Below are 14,819 nucleotides of genomic sequence, written 5' to 3' on the forward strand. Positions count from 1 at the left end.
CGTGGGGATGGAGACAAGCTCACCCCTCGTAGTTCTGCCCTTCGTGTCCCTCACTTGGGTCTGAAGGTAACTAAAGGCTGTGGCTGACAATGGTGTCTTTGAGTTGTGCTCCTGGCTGTGAAGCTGAGAGCAAAGAAGGCATCAGCTTGGCACAGATGCATATATTATCAATAGAGCCTTTCTGAATAAGCAGTGAGGAAGGGCATATAGAAGTTGTCCTGACTCTACAAACTCCCTTTTAAATCCCAATGGGAAATGAGCAAGCAGAAACATTATTTGTATTGGAGGGGAAACCAAGGGCATTTTTGTCCTGCTGGTGGGGAGCCTCCTCCTGCAACTTCACTGCAAAACAGTCTGTGGCAAGATGATTTGGGGAGCGGAGAGGGTTACACTAATGTGGTATCTTGACAAGCACACTTGAAAGTCCTTTCCAATCTCAGCAAGGAAGAGCTGCTCCTCTGTTTTTCTAAAATCTAACTCGAGCTTTGAGATATAATTGAGGGACTACTCTTGAAGATTCACTGGCACTCTAGAAAATGAAGTGACATACCAGAATTTGGTTTATGGGGTACATATGATTACTCAAAGCATTCCAAGAAAACAACAGCCCTCATTTTTTCTGATAAAAAAATGTGAAAGCAATGCTTTTTCCAGGCTTTATGTAGGAGAGAGTGACTGGCATGGACTTGAACAATTTAGTATAGCAGGGGTTTGAAATTGAAGCACTTTCATACACTGTGGATTGACAACAGGGTAATTACTGGAGGCCAGGAGGGGAGAGGGTTTCAATAAAACACCCCTAAGCTAAAATGAATGCAGACTATTACAGACCTGAGACAGAATGATTCCCAAGTGTTTTAATTTGTGCTTCCACTCCTTGTCTCCCTCGCAGTCATAATTTTGGCAACTGCCAGTAACATCCCTGAGATTCAATAGCATTTGCAGAGCAGGCAGCTGCTGAGATGATTATGTCAAATCAGCACGCTGCCCTCTCTTTTCCATGTCTAATGATTCTCACCCTTGGAGAAGTGGTTTAAAATGATGCATATCCCTTGGACTCATTGTGAGGCTGCTAACAGCAGTAGCTGTAGAGCAGGAGTTTGGGTGGGACTCTGTCACTCACCTTTCTTGCATGCATGCCCTGCAATTAACTTTAAAAATTATTCCACAGAGCCCTGCTATGGCTGGTTTGGGCCTGATGCGAAGTCCTTTCAAGACAATAGAAAATCTTGCAAGAGCTCTGGCTTGAGCTCACTGGGAGCAGTAGAAAAGCTGAGCTTGTGTCAATTCCTAATCTGAGTTTCTCAATCAATCAGTTCAGAAGAACACATAAATCAAAACTTGCTTGACATTTGTGTCCCTCTCTCTTGTTCAGACCTAATGCCCGCAAAGGCAGAACTGTCACTGACTGTACTGCAACTGGGAGATACTGGGAAGGAAGGGGAAGGTTGCTAAATGTAACCCAGGGATACTGCACTCTGCAGCTGCTGTGATGCTCTTGAAACAGCACAGAGTGGCACTAAAAAGCTTTGCTACACTGAGAAGTGGGTTGGACTTGTACAAATGTTGCCCTGGGGTTTTATATCACAGGCTGGTCTTGCATTCCACACCTTGGCATGTTATTTACTCAACAGCTTTCCTTTGCACTGCAATTGTGAAGTCAGTAGTTGATCTGGCTGACACATAAATCAGGTTGTCTGATGCTTTTCACACCGCTGTGGCTGTGCAGCATGTGCCTGTGCCGCTGCTCACCCTTTCTGCTTCGCCTCTGTAACATCACAGAATGAGTCCTGGTCATGGGCTCTCTTTCTGAAACTCCATATGAGCAATCAACCCAATAATCCTGTGACTTGATTTATAATAATTAACTGAATTTTCACTGACCTTAAACATTTAAATAATCCCACCAATTAAGAATCATCTTATCTTTACATTCAGAGTTAACAGCAGACAAAAAGCTGAAAGAGTAAGAGCTGAAGAAGCAAGTCTCCTTTTGGAGTCTAAAAGCTCTGGCTTAAAATTCAGACTTGCTGTTTAAGCCTGCTTGTATTTCAAATGATTTGCCCAAAACACTGCCCAGTATCCTACAAGGATTCTGTATGTAGTATATGGGGCACCGAATACCTGCGTCACCAAGGATAAAGACCCGTGCAAAATTTCCTGCTTTCTTTCATTTGCACTCTTCCAACCAGATCTCGGCTCCTACATTGGAAAGCAGTGTGATACCAAAACCTGGCTTTGGTAATGGCTGTGCATGTGGTTCTAATCGGTGTCACACAGACCGGGGTTTGAGAGCTCTGCAATTGACTGCGATCAATTAAGGCCTTTTTCCCTTCATGCTTCCACTGACAATAGCACTGGCAGCACCACCCACTATTCTGCATCTGGGCTGAGGGAGGGGCTGCATTTCTCTCTCTGGGTTAACAAATTGCATCCTTGCTGCCGTGGCGTAGAGCTGGAGCCAAACCACCTTTCTTTACTGCTGCCTTTTGGGCTAAGATTGTAATGCTGTAAGCAGAAATCTAAATAGCTACATCCAGCCAAATGGTAGGTTTTGCATAACTGCTCCTTTACAAATTCCTCCTTTAGCGTACCTCCTAGCAGTGCAGGTGTATGTGGGTCAGAATTAATATTGTATTCATAGCATATCTCTGGAGTCATGACTGGGCACTCATCATATTAGAGGCATAAACTACTATGCTAGCAGCATTGGAGTGAATACACAATGTAGAGTGACACTACAACAGAAACAGGAGTGCAAAATGGAGATTTGCCTACCTAAATGGAACACAGCGGGGTTTAGGGAAGCAGCATAAAGAGGATTCTGACCACAACACCAGGATTATTATTTCTATTCCTACAAAAAGTGCTGTACATCTCCAGATTCTTGAATACAAAAGGCTTCAGAGCTGTCTCCCATCAGAAGCCAGGGGCATTGGGGTGTTAGCAGTAGAAAATAACACCTTTATGAACTACCACTATTCCTGTTTAACACAGGTAGCCTGTGTTGCTCCAATACATCACTGAGGTCAGTAACTAAGTAGTAATATAAAGAAGTTCTAAACATCTGGATGGCTACACCAGGCAGAAACTGACTGTTAGCTGCAATTTGAGTGAGGATGCAGGGAAGCTTGGATGCCCAATTTGGGTAGAGAAATATTTCTACCAAGTGGCACAATTGCTCTGTGTGATTACTTGAAGTTGTCAGTGCTACCTGCTGGCCAGCTCCCTCATAGGTTTGGGAGCTGCCACATCCTTAGGTGCAGTCAAAGCAGCAGAAGGTTGCACAAAGGACATCTATCATATCTTTATTTACACATCATGGAAACACACATGCAACATGTCACAGGATTTACTACAACGGAACAGCCTGTTCCTATCTCCTGTTACCAAAAACTTTATTTTTGGCTCACTAGGAAAACTATCACTTCCCCAGAAAGCTCCTAAAAATAATCATTAAAAATAACAGACTTGGCAGGATAACTAAATGAGTGAGAGCTGCAGGCTGGGATGTCTTGCCACATTCTTGCATAAACCAGGTGGTTCTCTGGAAGCAAGAAAAGAAGGAAGGAAGGAGTGGGACTGGACGGTCCCAAAGAAGACAGGTAGGAAGTGGTACTGTGTAAGAGCTAGGGAATATCTGTCTGTAGCAGTGAACAAGGGAGAGAGCAAGAGCTCAGTCAAAGGGTCCCCTCTCACTTAGGCAGCCAGCTTCCTGCTGATCTTTTTCCCATCTTCAATTCTGCCTGGAGGCTACAAGCTTCCTATCCTCTAGGAACCTCTGATCCTTAAGGAGGATCTGCCTTTCTTCTCAAGCAATAGTTAAGGGGTAAAGTTTAAGCTCATATCCCCTTTGACTTGAAGGATCTTTCCTATCTTGCCTCTGTTGAGAGGAGGAGATGAAACTGCAGAGCCTTTTCCTACCAGCACCATCAGAATGGTAGTCATGATCATCTCTTACTAACTGGGAGAGGGGACCCAGCTCAATGGCAGGAATATGCTGAGGGAAGGGAGGGGGAATGCAGCCCTGGTATGGAAAAGGCTGAGGCCACTCTATTTATAATTAACACAAGTTTCAGTCTTGTTGGAACCTGGCATGTTCAGAGCCTGCAGCTTCAGTCATTTGCTTGACTTTTTCCTCTAATTCCCATTGCTAGGTATGAACAGTTTGACTCCAGCTCCTGACCATCCAGGCAGGAGTCCCACTCTCCTAAACATTAATGAATGATCCCTGCTCTCCGTTGGCCGATTCAGGCTCCACGCAGCGCCCTTTCCTCCGGGTCACTCTTCGGTTCCGGTGGAATTTGGCATAACAGCGTAGCCCTATGGAAAAGACATGCATAAGTGAGCAGGAGGGACCAGGGCTCACTACAGCAGTAGCATCAAACAATTAAGTCTCGGCCCCAGTTCATGACAGAGCCTGCTGCAGTGGGGACAGTCCCAGGACTGGGAAGCCTGAGCTGTGTCAAATGAGGTGGCAGAGAAATGCCTCACATGGGCAGAGCATATTGCTTCCTGGGCCCTGCTATTCTGTTTGGCTCATTGTTCCGGGTTGGGATTCATTGGCTCAGGCAGAAGGTTTCACTAGCTTCTTGAAATACCAATGAATTATCCTTATTGTTTCCAGTGTTTTTATGGAAGCCCTGCTTGGTTTCCCCCTATTACTTCCCATTACTGTCTAAATGATCTCTCCATTGGGAAATTACTACGGACTTAATGTGCAGCAGCAATGGCTAGGGAGCTCCCCTTGCTATTTATTTCCCTGAACCTTCAGGAGAGGAGAGAAGAGACTTTGCAGCGTTGTTACTGGGAGGTCTCACTGCTGGTCCAAAGCTCACTCATCTGTTTTGGATGCTCAACACACAGAGTCTGAAGGCATCTATCTGATATAGCGTTGATAGGCTATATCAACGCTATATTTTTAGCTATATTTTTAGCTATATTTTTAGCGTTAAGGCGTTAAAAAAGGCATTTTATTTGTAAAAAACATCAGTACATATTCTCCCATGGCAGTGGAAGGCAGTGGGAGCTTCTGGTCAGGGTAACTCATTGGTGTCTGGCACTGATAGATTTATCTTTTGGTGTCTGTTGTCTGACTTTGTTACACCAGAATGCGTAGCTAGTTGGGCCAGGCAGGGTACAGCCTACGTGTAGATAATTCTCACAAAAGCGCTGATTTTCAGTAGCCCAGGGTGTGGTCATTGAGGTTGGCAGGAGCTGATCCGATCATCTTAGGAACTGCAGCTCTCTCTACTTCCAGAGCAAGCAGCAGATAGCAACAGTGCCAGCACCCCCAGAGTGGACGAGGCTGAAGATTTATAGCTTTTATAATGAGACAGCCCATAAACTGTCCTTGAGTACTTGTACAAGGGAGACCCAGCCGATGTCACAGGTCACTGAGCAGCCTTTTGGAGTGCATGTCCCTGGGCTATGTTGAGAAGTTGGGTTTCTACCCCTCATTATCAATCCCCCCCCAGGGCAGTCTGGCCTCCCAGGAGAGCACACAAGATCAGAGCTCTGCTCTTATCTTGTCTATGGTATCCAGACCCTACATCTCTGGGGATCTTTTTAATCCTACAAAGGATGCACATTTGGCATCAACTTGTAACTAGCTTAAGTATAAAGCAGGGCTGGGGGCAGCCCTCGTTAGGCTTGCAAAAACAATTTTCTAGGCTAAGAACATTGTCTCTGATGAGGACCTTCAAGTGTTTCATGGCACACCCAAGGTGAAGACTATCATTTAACATCGGAACTCCAGGAAAGCAGTCTGTTTAACTGGGTAAAAAAGCAGGTGAATGACCTGGTCAAAGTAACTAGGTACCTCACACAGGTCACAAAAAATTTAGCAACCAGAGTTTTGTTCTGGCAGACAAGACCCAGAGCCTGGAGCTGACCCTGAACATGTTCAGACTAGAAGAGTGCCTTTCAACATCTTCATAACACAACTGCCTATTAAGGGCTGCCCTAGATTCTTCAGAAATAGGTTTAAGAAACAAAAGTCTCTGTCCTGCCAACACCTACTAAATTGCTACAAGTTCAGTTGAAATTAACTCAGAAAAGCCATATTAGGCATAAGGTCATGTAAAACAAGGATAGGGATCTGGTTTTATAACCTGTGATACTTGAAAGAACCATTGAAGTGTTACTACATTGTGGCTTCTTCTGTTAGGTTTGTACATACCAGGATTTTTGTTTTCAAGAGGGAAAACAAGATATCCTAGATGACTCAACAGTCACAGTCTGAATCAGTGGCAGGGAAAAGTGAAGAGCAGCAGAGCTTGGCTCCTATTTTCACATATAAACCACTATTCCGAGTCAATGCAGCCAACTACAAAGCCAGCTGGAAGGAGGTGAGGGAAGAGCTGAACTCACCTTCTGTGCACATACAGTCATCATAACATTTGTTGTTAAGGCCTCGGTTGTGTGGTTTGCAGAGGTGTTCACGCAAGTCGCAGCAAGAGCCTGCAACACAGGAACAAGGGTCAGCACAGCTCATTTATCCCCTTCCCTTGCAGGGCTACTGACACCCATGACAGCTCCATGGTACAGACATCATCTATTCCCACAACACGCCTAGAGAGCCTCTGCCCTTCCTTCTGCAGACCACTTTCTATCAGTATTAAAAGTCAGGATTTTATTATTTATTTATATTAGAACCTGGGCTGGATTTCAAACAATCTGATGTTTGGAGAAATAACTCTACCAAGCTGATCCCGACCTGGGAGGCAGTCAAGGTGATGATCGCATGGCTCTCCTTCAGCCGTCACGGTTTCGTTTCCACTGTTGGGGCTCTTACTGCGGTGTTTCTCTATGGAAAAAAAGATGCTGATAGAAAATTTCATGCTAGTGTTTTTATTTTGGAAACTATATTGTTCTGGGGTAAAAACAGCCTCAAACTTCAAGAGTTTGAACTCTAAACCTTCATAGTCTAATATACTCCCTATTTCTCAACCCTCTATCTATCATTTCTCCTCTGCCCTCAAACTATGCATCCAAAATGAGAAACATCTGAAACTGAGCACAAAACACAATCAGCATTATGCTTTTTCTTTCTTTCCCCACCACTGTGATCTTGCATTCGTCAGCACGTCTGTGAACACTAACCATGGGACTAGCCTTACAGAATGACTTTTGGGAAAGAGGACAGGGAGGATTAGCACCTTTCTTTTTAGCAGATGGCCACATTTCTGGTTTGAGATCCTCATAATCTGTCCAGTCAAAGAGCGCCATGTCTAGGGTGGGCATCACATCCCCATCTTGCCTGAGGCGGGCCTGCAAACCACAAGAAACCAAAGAGACAAAGAATTACACTTCTGTAGTGACACTGAAGTCTTTGCAAATTTTCCTGGTGCTTTTAGACCTTAAAAAGGCTTTATGATTTCCACCCCCCCCGCCCTCTGTCCTGTCCATTGGAGATTCTTGGCATCTCATTTTCAAAAGAGAAGAGCTTTCCCTTATTGCAGCTGAAGCCAAGAGAGAAGTTTCCACTGCTTCTATGTGAGGACAAAAGGCAAGCAAGGAGCATTAGGACATGCTGCCTCTCCAGCCAAGAGCTCCTACTGCTTCTCTGGTCTTTCAAGCTGAATGAAGCTGGCTAGCTAAGGGAGAGGTAGAGCAGGGAAGAGAAACAATTAAAGGAACTGTTTATGAAGAAGAGGTGTTCAGATGTCTCCAAGACAGAGAGCTGCTTTTGAGGGAGGTCTTTGGTGTTAAACAAGCACTTACCTTGTGCTTGGAGGGGGGGCGGGAAGGAAACTGGACCTTATCTGCAGGAGATTTCTGTCTGTATCAGAGGTACAGTGCAGTTACCAGATGTCTCTTTACCTGTGACCGTGGTGATGTGGCTGGAAGAACAGGAGGCTCTTCTGTAGAAACAGCTAGTTCCAGTGCAGTGATGAGAAGCATAGTGGGAGTCAGAATTGTAGCTTCCTCTGCCTGGAGGTTTTGAAACTGTTCTTCAAAGCTTTCAGGTTTCTTGTACAGGGAGCTTGGCCCAGGAGTCTTCCCTGCAGAGGGCAACAGGTACAGTAGCATTAGCCTTCTCATCCCTTTTCTCTCTGTGTGCCATAGATTTGAGTCAAAGGAATTCAGATTTCATCCAGCCACTGGCCAGTGTTCTACAGCCCTGAGCTGCTGTTTAAACCAGTGTAAAACAGAGTCATGTGCTATTAAATTAAAGTGATAGATCAGGTCCAGAGTATATGCATCTTGGTTTTTACACACTTCAGTCATACATAATCACACCTTGAAGATACCTCTATCACTTGCTTAAGAAGCAAAGGATTTTCTCTTCTGGTCTCAAGAGTACAAAATGTACCTGTTTAACCATTTTTAAACCAATGGGTTAAGCTGCTGCAAATACCTGTGAACACATCCTTATTTGATTTTAGTAGTGGGTTATTTCAATTTAGCTCAAGTCAGGGCCTGCCTAACTTGAAATTAGAATATCTCCACAGCCTGATCCCTGCTTTTCCTAAGTATTAATTTAAATATAGACCTTAAGTTAAACCAAAGGAACAGGCCTGTTTTGTAGTCTGCAAATATTGCTTCAAAGCAGCTGTGTTGCATATTCTTCTATATTGCTTAACGTGAGTTGTTTAGTCAGTCCCCCGAGAAAACAATAGAGCTTTTCTTACTGCCACAGGGAGGAGTGATACCTGGAACTCAGGGATACTGACACCTGGCTTGTCAAATAACGTAGATTGACACAAATTGCCTGGCATTAATAGAACTAAAGATTCACCACACTGAGCATGCCATACCACAGAGACACGCACCCACAACGTGACTTGCAGAGGAAAGCAGTCCCAGTCAAAAACAAGGAACACTTTAAACCAATTAGTGCAATTTCACATATGCAAAATTTATATTTTTTGTAGTTCAGCATAAATATAGAAGAATACAAGCTCTGATGAGAAGAAAATGATCTTGAAGAGAAGGAGGGGTATTATTTCTAGTTCTGGTCATGTTTTAAAGTCAGTGGAGAGATTGAGCATGGCTTAGACATGTGTATTCATAAACTGAACCATTTGCTAAAAAAGCAAAATCAAAGCAGGCCACCCCAAAACAACCCCTCAAGTCCTAGGAACTTTCCGAGCTCCCCCTGTAAGGCAAACCAGGTCATTTTCATGAAATTACAGTCAGCAATTAAAACCTCTGGTGCTGGAATTCCCCTTTCTTCTTGTGCCTCTTTTGTTTGGCAGATTTCTCCCCAGAGCAGGCACACTTCCCACACCCGCCACACACCCATGTGGCTCAACCACAGCTGCATCTTCTTGCCCTCACACAAGTGACACTCATTTCAAGTGACCCAACAGCTTCAGTTTCCCTTGGAGCTCAAATACCTCTGTGGTGTTTCAGCCTGTCCCTGCGGCTGTGTCGCCGATGGTCTCGGTTCTGCTTCTTTCCTCTCTCAGACCCAGGGGACTGGTTCTCCCTCTCAGGATATGGGGACTCAAAACCCAGAAACACATCCTTATTCTGTTTCAGGGCTGCTGGCTGTCCCTCTGCCACCAGCTCTTCCACAGCAGGAGCTCTGCTACCCGTTCTGAGGGCCTCTTCCCCAGCCGGTCGCCCTCTAGAAGGCATGGCATGGACCTTCTCCTTCTTGGCCAAGCCATGCTTGTGGTGGTGCCCACTTCTGGGCTGCTGCAGCCACATCTCTTGGTTTTGAAGGTGGTTGTTGTTCTCTGGGACATTTTTGAGCTTTGTGCCAGGGTCCAGGGAGACTGCAAGACTGATGTCACAAAGAACCAGCATACACAGGAAAAGGAAAGGAGAGAAGAAGGTGGAAGAAGTTGCCATAATCCTGGGTGCTCTGCCTCACCTGCAATTAAAAAAAAAAAAAAAGGAAGAAAAAATAAGCAGCCAATTTCTAGGAACTGTAAAGGCAAGCAAGATTCAGACCTAGGACACTTTAAACAGTTGTGGTGTCCAGAGCTAGAAGTGACTTTTGTCCTCCTTGGTTACCTCCTCCTCTCCCAGCCCTAGATACAGCAGCTGAGACACACGTGCAGGGCCTGCAGGGCTGAGAGGTCCCAGTTTCATGTGCAAATGAGGGCCATTAATCAGTAGGACATTTCCCTTTGATTCCTGCCTAGCCCCCTACCCTCCCATTCACAGCCTACCCTCTGAGAGGCTGGGGAGGCTGGCTCCTGCGGGCCACAGCTCCTGAGCCGCCTGCACAGCACCAGCTGTCTGGCTAGGGCTGTTTGCTGCCAGGTTGGCATCCTGGGCCTGGCTGGCACTGGCCCCTCCTCACTGCTGGTTTCCTTGCAATGAAGATGTCAAGATGAACAGAACTGGAGGCAGATGGTGGCCTCGCAGGACCAGCAACAGCCCTGAGCAGCTCAAGACAGAGACATGTGCATGCATACACATACTGCTTCAGGGTGGCTGAAACTGGTCAAGGGAAGAAAAAACACTGGAAATTTTGTGCTGACACCTCAGAGTGTAGCAGAGAAACAAATCTTCTGCTGTCAGCAGAGTATGGGATGCTGGTCTAAAGATCAAGGGGCAGGGAGGCAGACTGAGTCTTCTCTAGTTTGTCCCACTTTCCCTCTTTGACCCTGCACATGTCACTTCACCTCACCCCACCAGGTACGGCTCTCACTGGGAGGGTAATTTAAGTCCAAAGAACACTGAGACCAAGTCCCTCAGCACAATGGCTGCAGACTATTCTCATTCATTCTGCTTCACTGTAATATTTTTGAGGGTCTTCCTTCATTCCTATGTTTGTGTTGTGAGACACAGCTTTTGCACAAGTTGGAGATTTCTCTCATTAACTCATTCTCCCCTGTCCTTTCCCACAAAAAGAGGAAAGGGATTTTCAGCATTTCCAGTGCAGCCTTTCACTTTGGGGTAGCTTTCTCAGACTAGGCAACATGAAGGCATGCTTAAAGCCAGAGTTCCCTGTGACACTGACTGACAGAAAACCAGGCCTATGCTTACATTTGAGAAATACTGTCACAGTTACAGCCCCCAGTTGCACTTCATTCCCATCTGTCTGTTCACCAGGTGAACCACTTTGCTGCATAATTCCAATGGATGGTACTCCCTCCTCCAGGTGCTTTGCTGCTTAACCAGTCATCGTCACCTGTGAAGGGCAGCAGGTAACATCCCTTGAGGCCAATCTCAGTACCTTTTTGTGGAGCTGACAGGAGACACCCTAAGAATAGCCTTGATTCTTTCTTTCCTATTTTTCTATCAACCCATGAGACAGATGTGGAGTGTTTTGAGTCAGTGAAACCTCTGCCATCGTAACAGCTCCAGCCTTATGGAGCATCTGTGGAGTTTAGAGGGAGATGTTTTCATCCTCCTAACTGAAAAGCCTGCTCACTCATTCACCAGCCGATTCTGCCTTTCCAAGATTCATCTCTCTTACTGCTCAGAGCTTGGGAGCAAATTTTCAGTTCAGACCTCCCCTAGAAAGAGGTAGGCAGCACAGGGGCTTTCTCTTTAACACAGTGTCTGAAAGGCAGGTCTTTCTACTGGCCACAAAGGACAACAAACTGCTACTTGAGGACTCATTTAGGAGGTGCTGGGTAGTTCATTTGCTGAAGGCATAACACTATGAAGTAGTATTTTATTGGCAGCTACCTGGAACAAAGGAAAACCAGACCAACAGCTAAATCTGTTAACAAAGCACTTGAAGTCCTGCTTTAAAACCAGTGCAACAAACAGCAACCATGCAAAACCCAAGCTCTGCATCCACAGTCTTTGTTTTTTTCCTAGGATTTTCTCTTTAAGAACCAGAGCAAACCAGCTGGATCAAGGCATCACTCAGAACAACTCAAAGAGCTGGGAACAGCATCTTACCTTTTCATCTGTAGGCAAAATGCCAAGAGGAGAAAGCAAGTGCAAAGAGAATGCAGGGCAGGTGTCTCCACTCTCACTCACACAGATATGGGCCCTTTGATGGTGAACCTGACAGACACATTAGCTGTGGATTCTGGTTTTCAGCAGGAGCTAGAAAGCAGCTAAATGCTTCAGGGCAGTTAAACAGAAGGTCTGCTTCAAAGTGTAGGGGACATTTATTTAAGCTGCCCAACTGTCTTGTTGGCATGACAGGATGAAAGCGCAGCTAGAGCACATGGGTCGCCTCATCTCTGCACTGGCTGAGAGGGCAGGCTAACATGCTGTGTCACTGGGAATCTTGCATTAATAATACAGATAAATACCTGTACTGCACTGTTGTCAGGGGAGGTCTGAGCTGTTTGCCAAACCAAAACAGTGCATGGACAAGTTTTGGTACCTTGTGTTAATGCAACACTGCTGTGCTAGAGGCACAGAAGTCCCAAACTTAACCACTTTTTTCCGTGCCCTGATCTATCTTTAACTTTAGAAACCTCTTCCTACTTCCTCCATTTCTCTTACCTTACAGAATCTGTAAAATTCACGCTTCCAAAAGGCAGCTAGATAACACAACAGCATCCCTAGTGCTCCTCAGTGCTCAAATTCCTTAGTGTCTGAGCACCAAACTCCACCACCCTCTCCTCTGTCACAACCACAGTCCACAAAAGAAGTCTGTGCTAGCCCCAGGCTTGTTGATGTAGGTGGCAGCAATGTTCTCACACTACTGGTGCACCTTTTCTGCAAAGGGGTGAAATTCTGCCATGAGACATATGCCAGGCAGAAAAGAAGTCTGGCCTTGTAAGGAGATGCTTTTTCTAAATTCCTCTAAAACAAACACACATTACAAGTCCAGAACTCATCCTGTTCTTAGGGTTCATATATTAATAAAGGAAATAGCTGAAGTACTTGCCAAGTTAAGCTGCCCTGTAGTTCTTCACAACACCAGACCTACATCCTCCTTACTACACCCAATGCCTTGCACTTCCTTTATATACCCTCAGGATTATGAGCCACCTGCTGCTTGAGGTAGCAAATCTCCTACTACCAAGAACATGTGTGAAGCAAAGATAAGGCCTCAGAGCTACCCAGGGTGCAGGGTCAAGGCTGATGAGTGAGTTGCAGTGCTGTCTCTCAGCTGCTGTTTCTGATCCATTTGGGGTTAATAGAGGATGGTCACAATCCTGTAAGGGAAATAAGGGTGGGTTTTTTTGCATCTTGGGTAACTTTCCGTGTGCACAGCCTCTTCCTCTGGACTCACTGATATAATTGCTATTACTCTGTACTCTGCGTATAATCCTGCAAGGCAGCAATGGGCTGAGTAGGTACACAGAAACTCAGGCGTGTTTTCCCGCTATAAATACAGTTAATGTCATCTTGGTGGGGAAATAGGCTCTGAAACTGCCCCTGCTGTATTTATTTTGTATTGGACAAAGCAGGAACAATCAGATCATCTACGTTCATTCGCATATCTGACTTAAAATAAGATACGTGACAGTCCTGGCTTTAACCTTTCATGTATGTTCTTCATGTCACAGCTAAGAGGAACAATACTCTTGAATGGAAAAACAGAGAATATCAAGATCCTTTATCACCCCAGACCACAAATGATGCACTTTGTAAGCTCAAGGGCTGAACCAAGCTAGACCCAAGTACGTACTCTGGGCCATATTTTTCTTTGGCTCTGATAAGCTCAGACGTTGGCAGGAGTGCGTAAAGATTTCCTGGACTCCAGACAATCCCAAGCTGCAGCAATAGGCAAAGTGTATGTGCATCTACACGGGTGTTGAGTGTGCTTGCATGTGTGGCAGGGATGATAGACAATAAACCCAGCTTCGTGTGCCAGGCTCCCTGTAAATAAGAAGCCATAGGGTGATGGATGGGCTTGGGAAGGCCTGGAGCGGAATGGACGGGGTAGGCTCTATGGTAGCTAACATGCAGAGAGCTGGCTGGAGCCAGGAGGATGGCATTGTGCAGATAAATGAGATTTCACTTCCCTGCTGGGTCTCTTTCCATCTGTTTTTCTGTTTCTGGAGGCAAATGCTGGGAAGCTTCATACACAATCTGCCAAGAGACTTTCCCATTTCAAAGGGATCTCTCTCAGCTTTCTAGGGTCCCCAAAAGCAGACAGGTAATCTTTTATACATCCTTCTATTTTCCTCCCTGGAGCAAAAGTAATAACAGTTTTCTTCTCTCCAACATTTCTTGCACACTCACTTTGTAAAGAATATTTTTTTTTGCTGCCAGCCCAGACATCCTTGGGACGACAGAGCAGCAGAGTTCCCTGCTCACAGATCTCCAGCCCTTTTGGGTCTCTCTTTGCAGCTGCCCTCCTCCTTTCTTAGGTTTTCTGTATCCATCGTCACCATTTCTGTGTCCCTCATGACTGAGTTTGGTGTGAGAGATTTCCCCTCTGCAGATATTTAGGCTAGGCTACTTGAATCCCGCCACCACCCTTTGACACATCTGCTTCCCTTTTGCTTGTGTTGTTTTCTCTCACTTTCTGCCATCACCAAACAGCACTCCACTGTAGAAAGGGCCAAATTCACTAATGCACTAATTGCACTAGTGGCACAAAAGCCAGGACATAGAGATTCAGGCTTGCAGGGGGTTGACTAGTAGCTGTAGTTGCCCCTGTGCCTCCACAAAGCGTCTTCCTGGGGCAACTCATATCCAGTGACCACTGGAAATATGACCCACTCAACAGTAGCTGAAGGGCTGGAACCAGGACTCTGTTTTTGCTGACCCACTGGCCCAGGTGATCCCTTCCCTTCACTGGTCAGCTCTGGCTGACAGACTGTGCTCTGCCCTCCTAACTGCTGAGAAGTGGCTTGTTCACACAGTGTGACCCAGGAACCCCCTCTCCTGCAGCCCAGACTTGTGAGTAGGCTGGCAGTTTTGTCCTTGTCACTAAGTCACCACTAAGCTCCAGCACCCTGGCTCTAGTGAACACTGGGCACCTTTGCAAA

The 14,819-nt window shown here is 45.7% G+C and overlaps 1 protein-coding gene across 1 annotated transcript; it reads right to left on the reverse strand.

The window, feature by feature from the left end:
• Positions 1-4,210: 4,210 nt before the first annotated feature.
• Positions 4,211-9,804, reverse strand: DRAXIN (dorsal inhibitory axon guidance protein). The gene is made up of 6 exons (XM_068415194.1): positions 9,345-9,804; positions 7,825-8,006; positions 7,161-7,272; positions 6,719-6,808; positions 6,373-6,462; positions 4,211-4,323 (listed from the first exon to the last, which is right to left on the reverse strand). The coding sequence occupies exons 1-6, from the start codon at positions 9,802-9,804 to the stop codon at positions 4,211-4,213; spliced, it is 1,047 nt and encodes a 348-aa protein (XP_068271295.1).
• Between the last annotated feature and the right edge of the window lie 5,015 nt (positions 9,805-14,819).

This window comes from Nyctibius grandis, chromosome 17 (genome assembly GCF_013368605.1).
Source record: "Nyctibius grandis isolate bNycGra1 chromosome 17, bNycGra1.pri, whole genome shotgun sequence".
NCBI classification, from domain to species: domain Eukaryota; kingdom Metazoa; phylum Chordata; class Aves; order Nyctibiiformes; family Nyctibiidae; genus Nyctibius; species Nyctibius grandis.

Excerpts from the sequence above, each read along its gene's own strand:
- DRAXIN (XM_068415194.1), bottom strand. The coding sequence starts at position 9,804 with ATGGCAACTTCTTCCACCTTCTTCTCTCCTTTCCTTTTCCTGTGTATG. Across the intron at positions 7,273-7,824 it reads CCACATCACCACGGTCACAG|GCCCGCCTCAGGCAAGATGG; the intron begins GTAAAGAGACAT and ends TGTGGTTTGCAG. Across the intron at positions 4,324-6,372 it reads TGACTGTATGTGCACAGAAG|GGCTACGCTGTTATGCCAAA; the intron begins GTGAGTTCAGCT and ends TCTTTTCCATAG.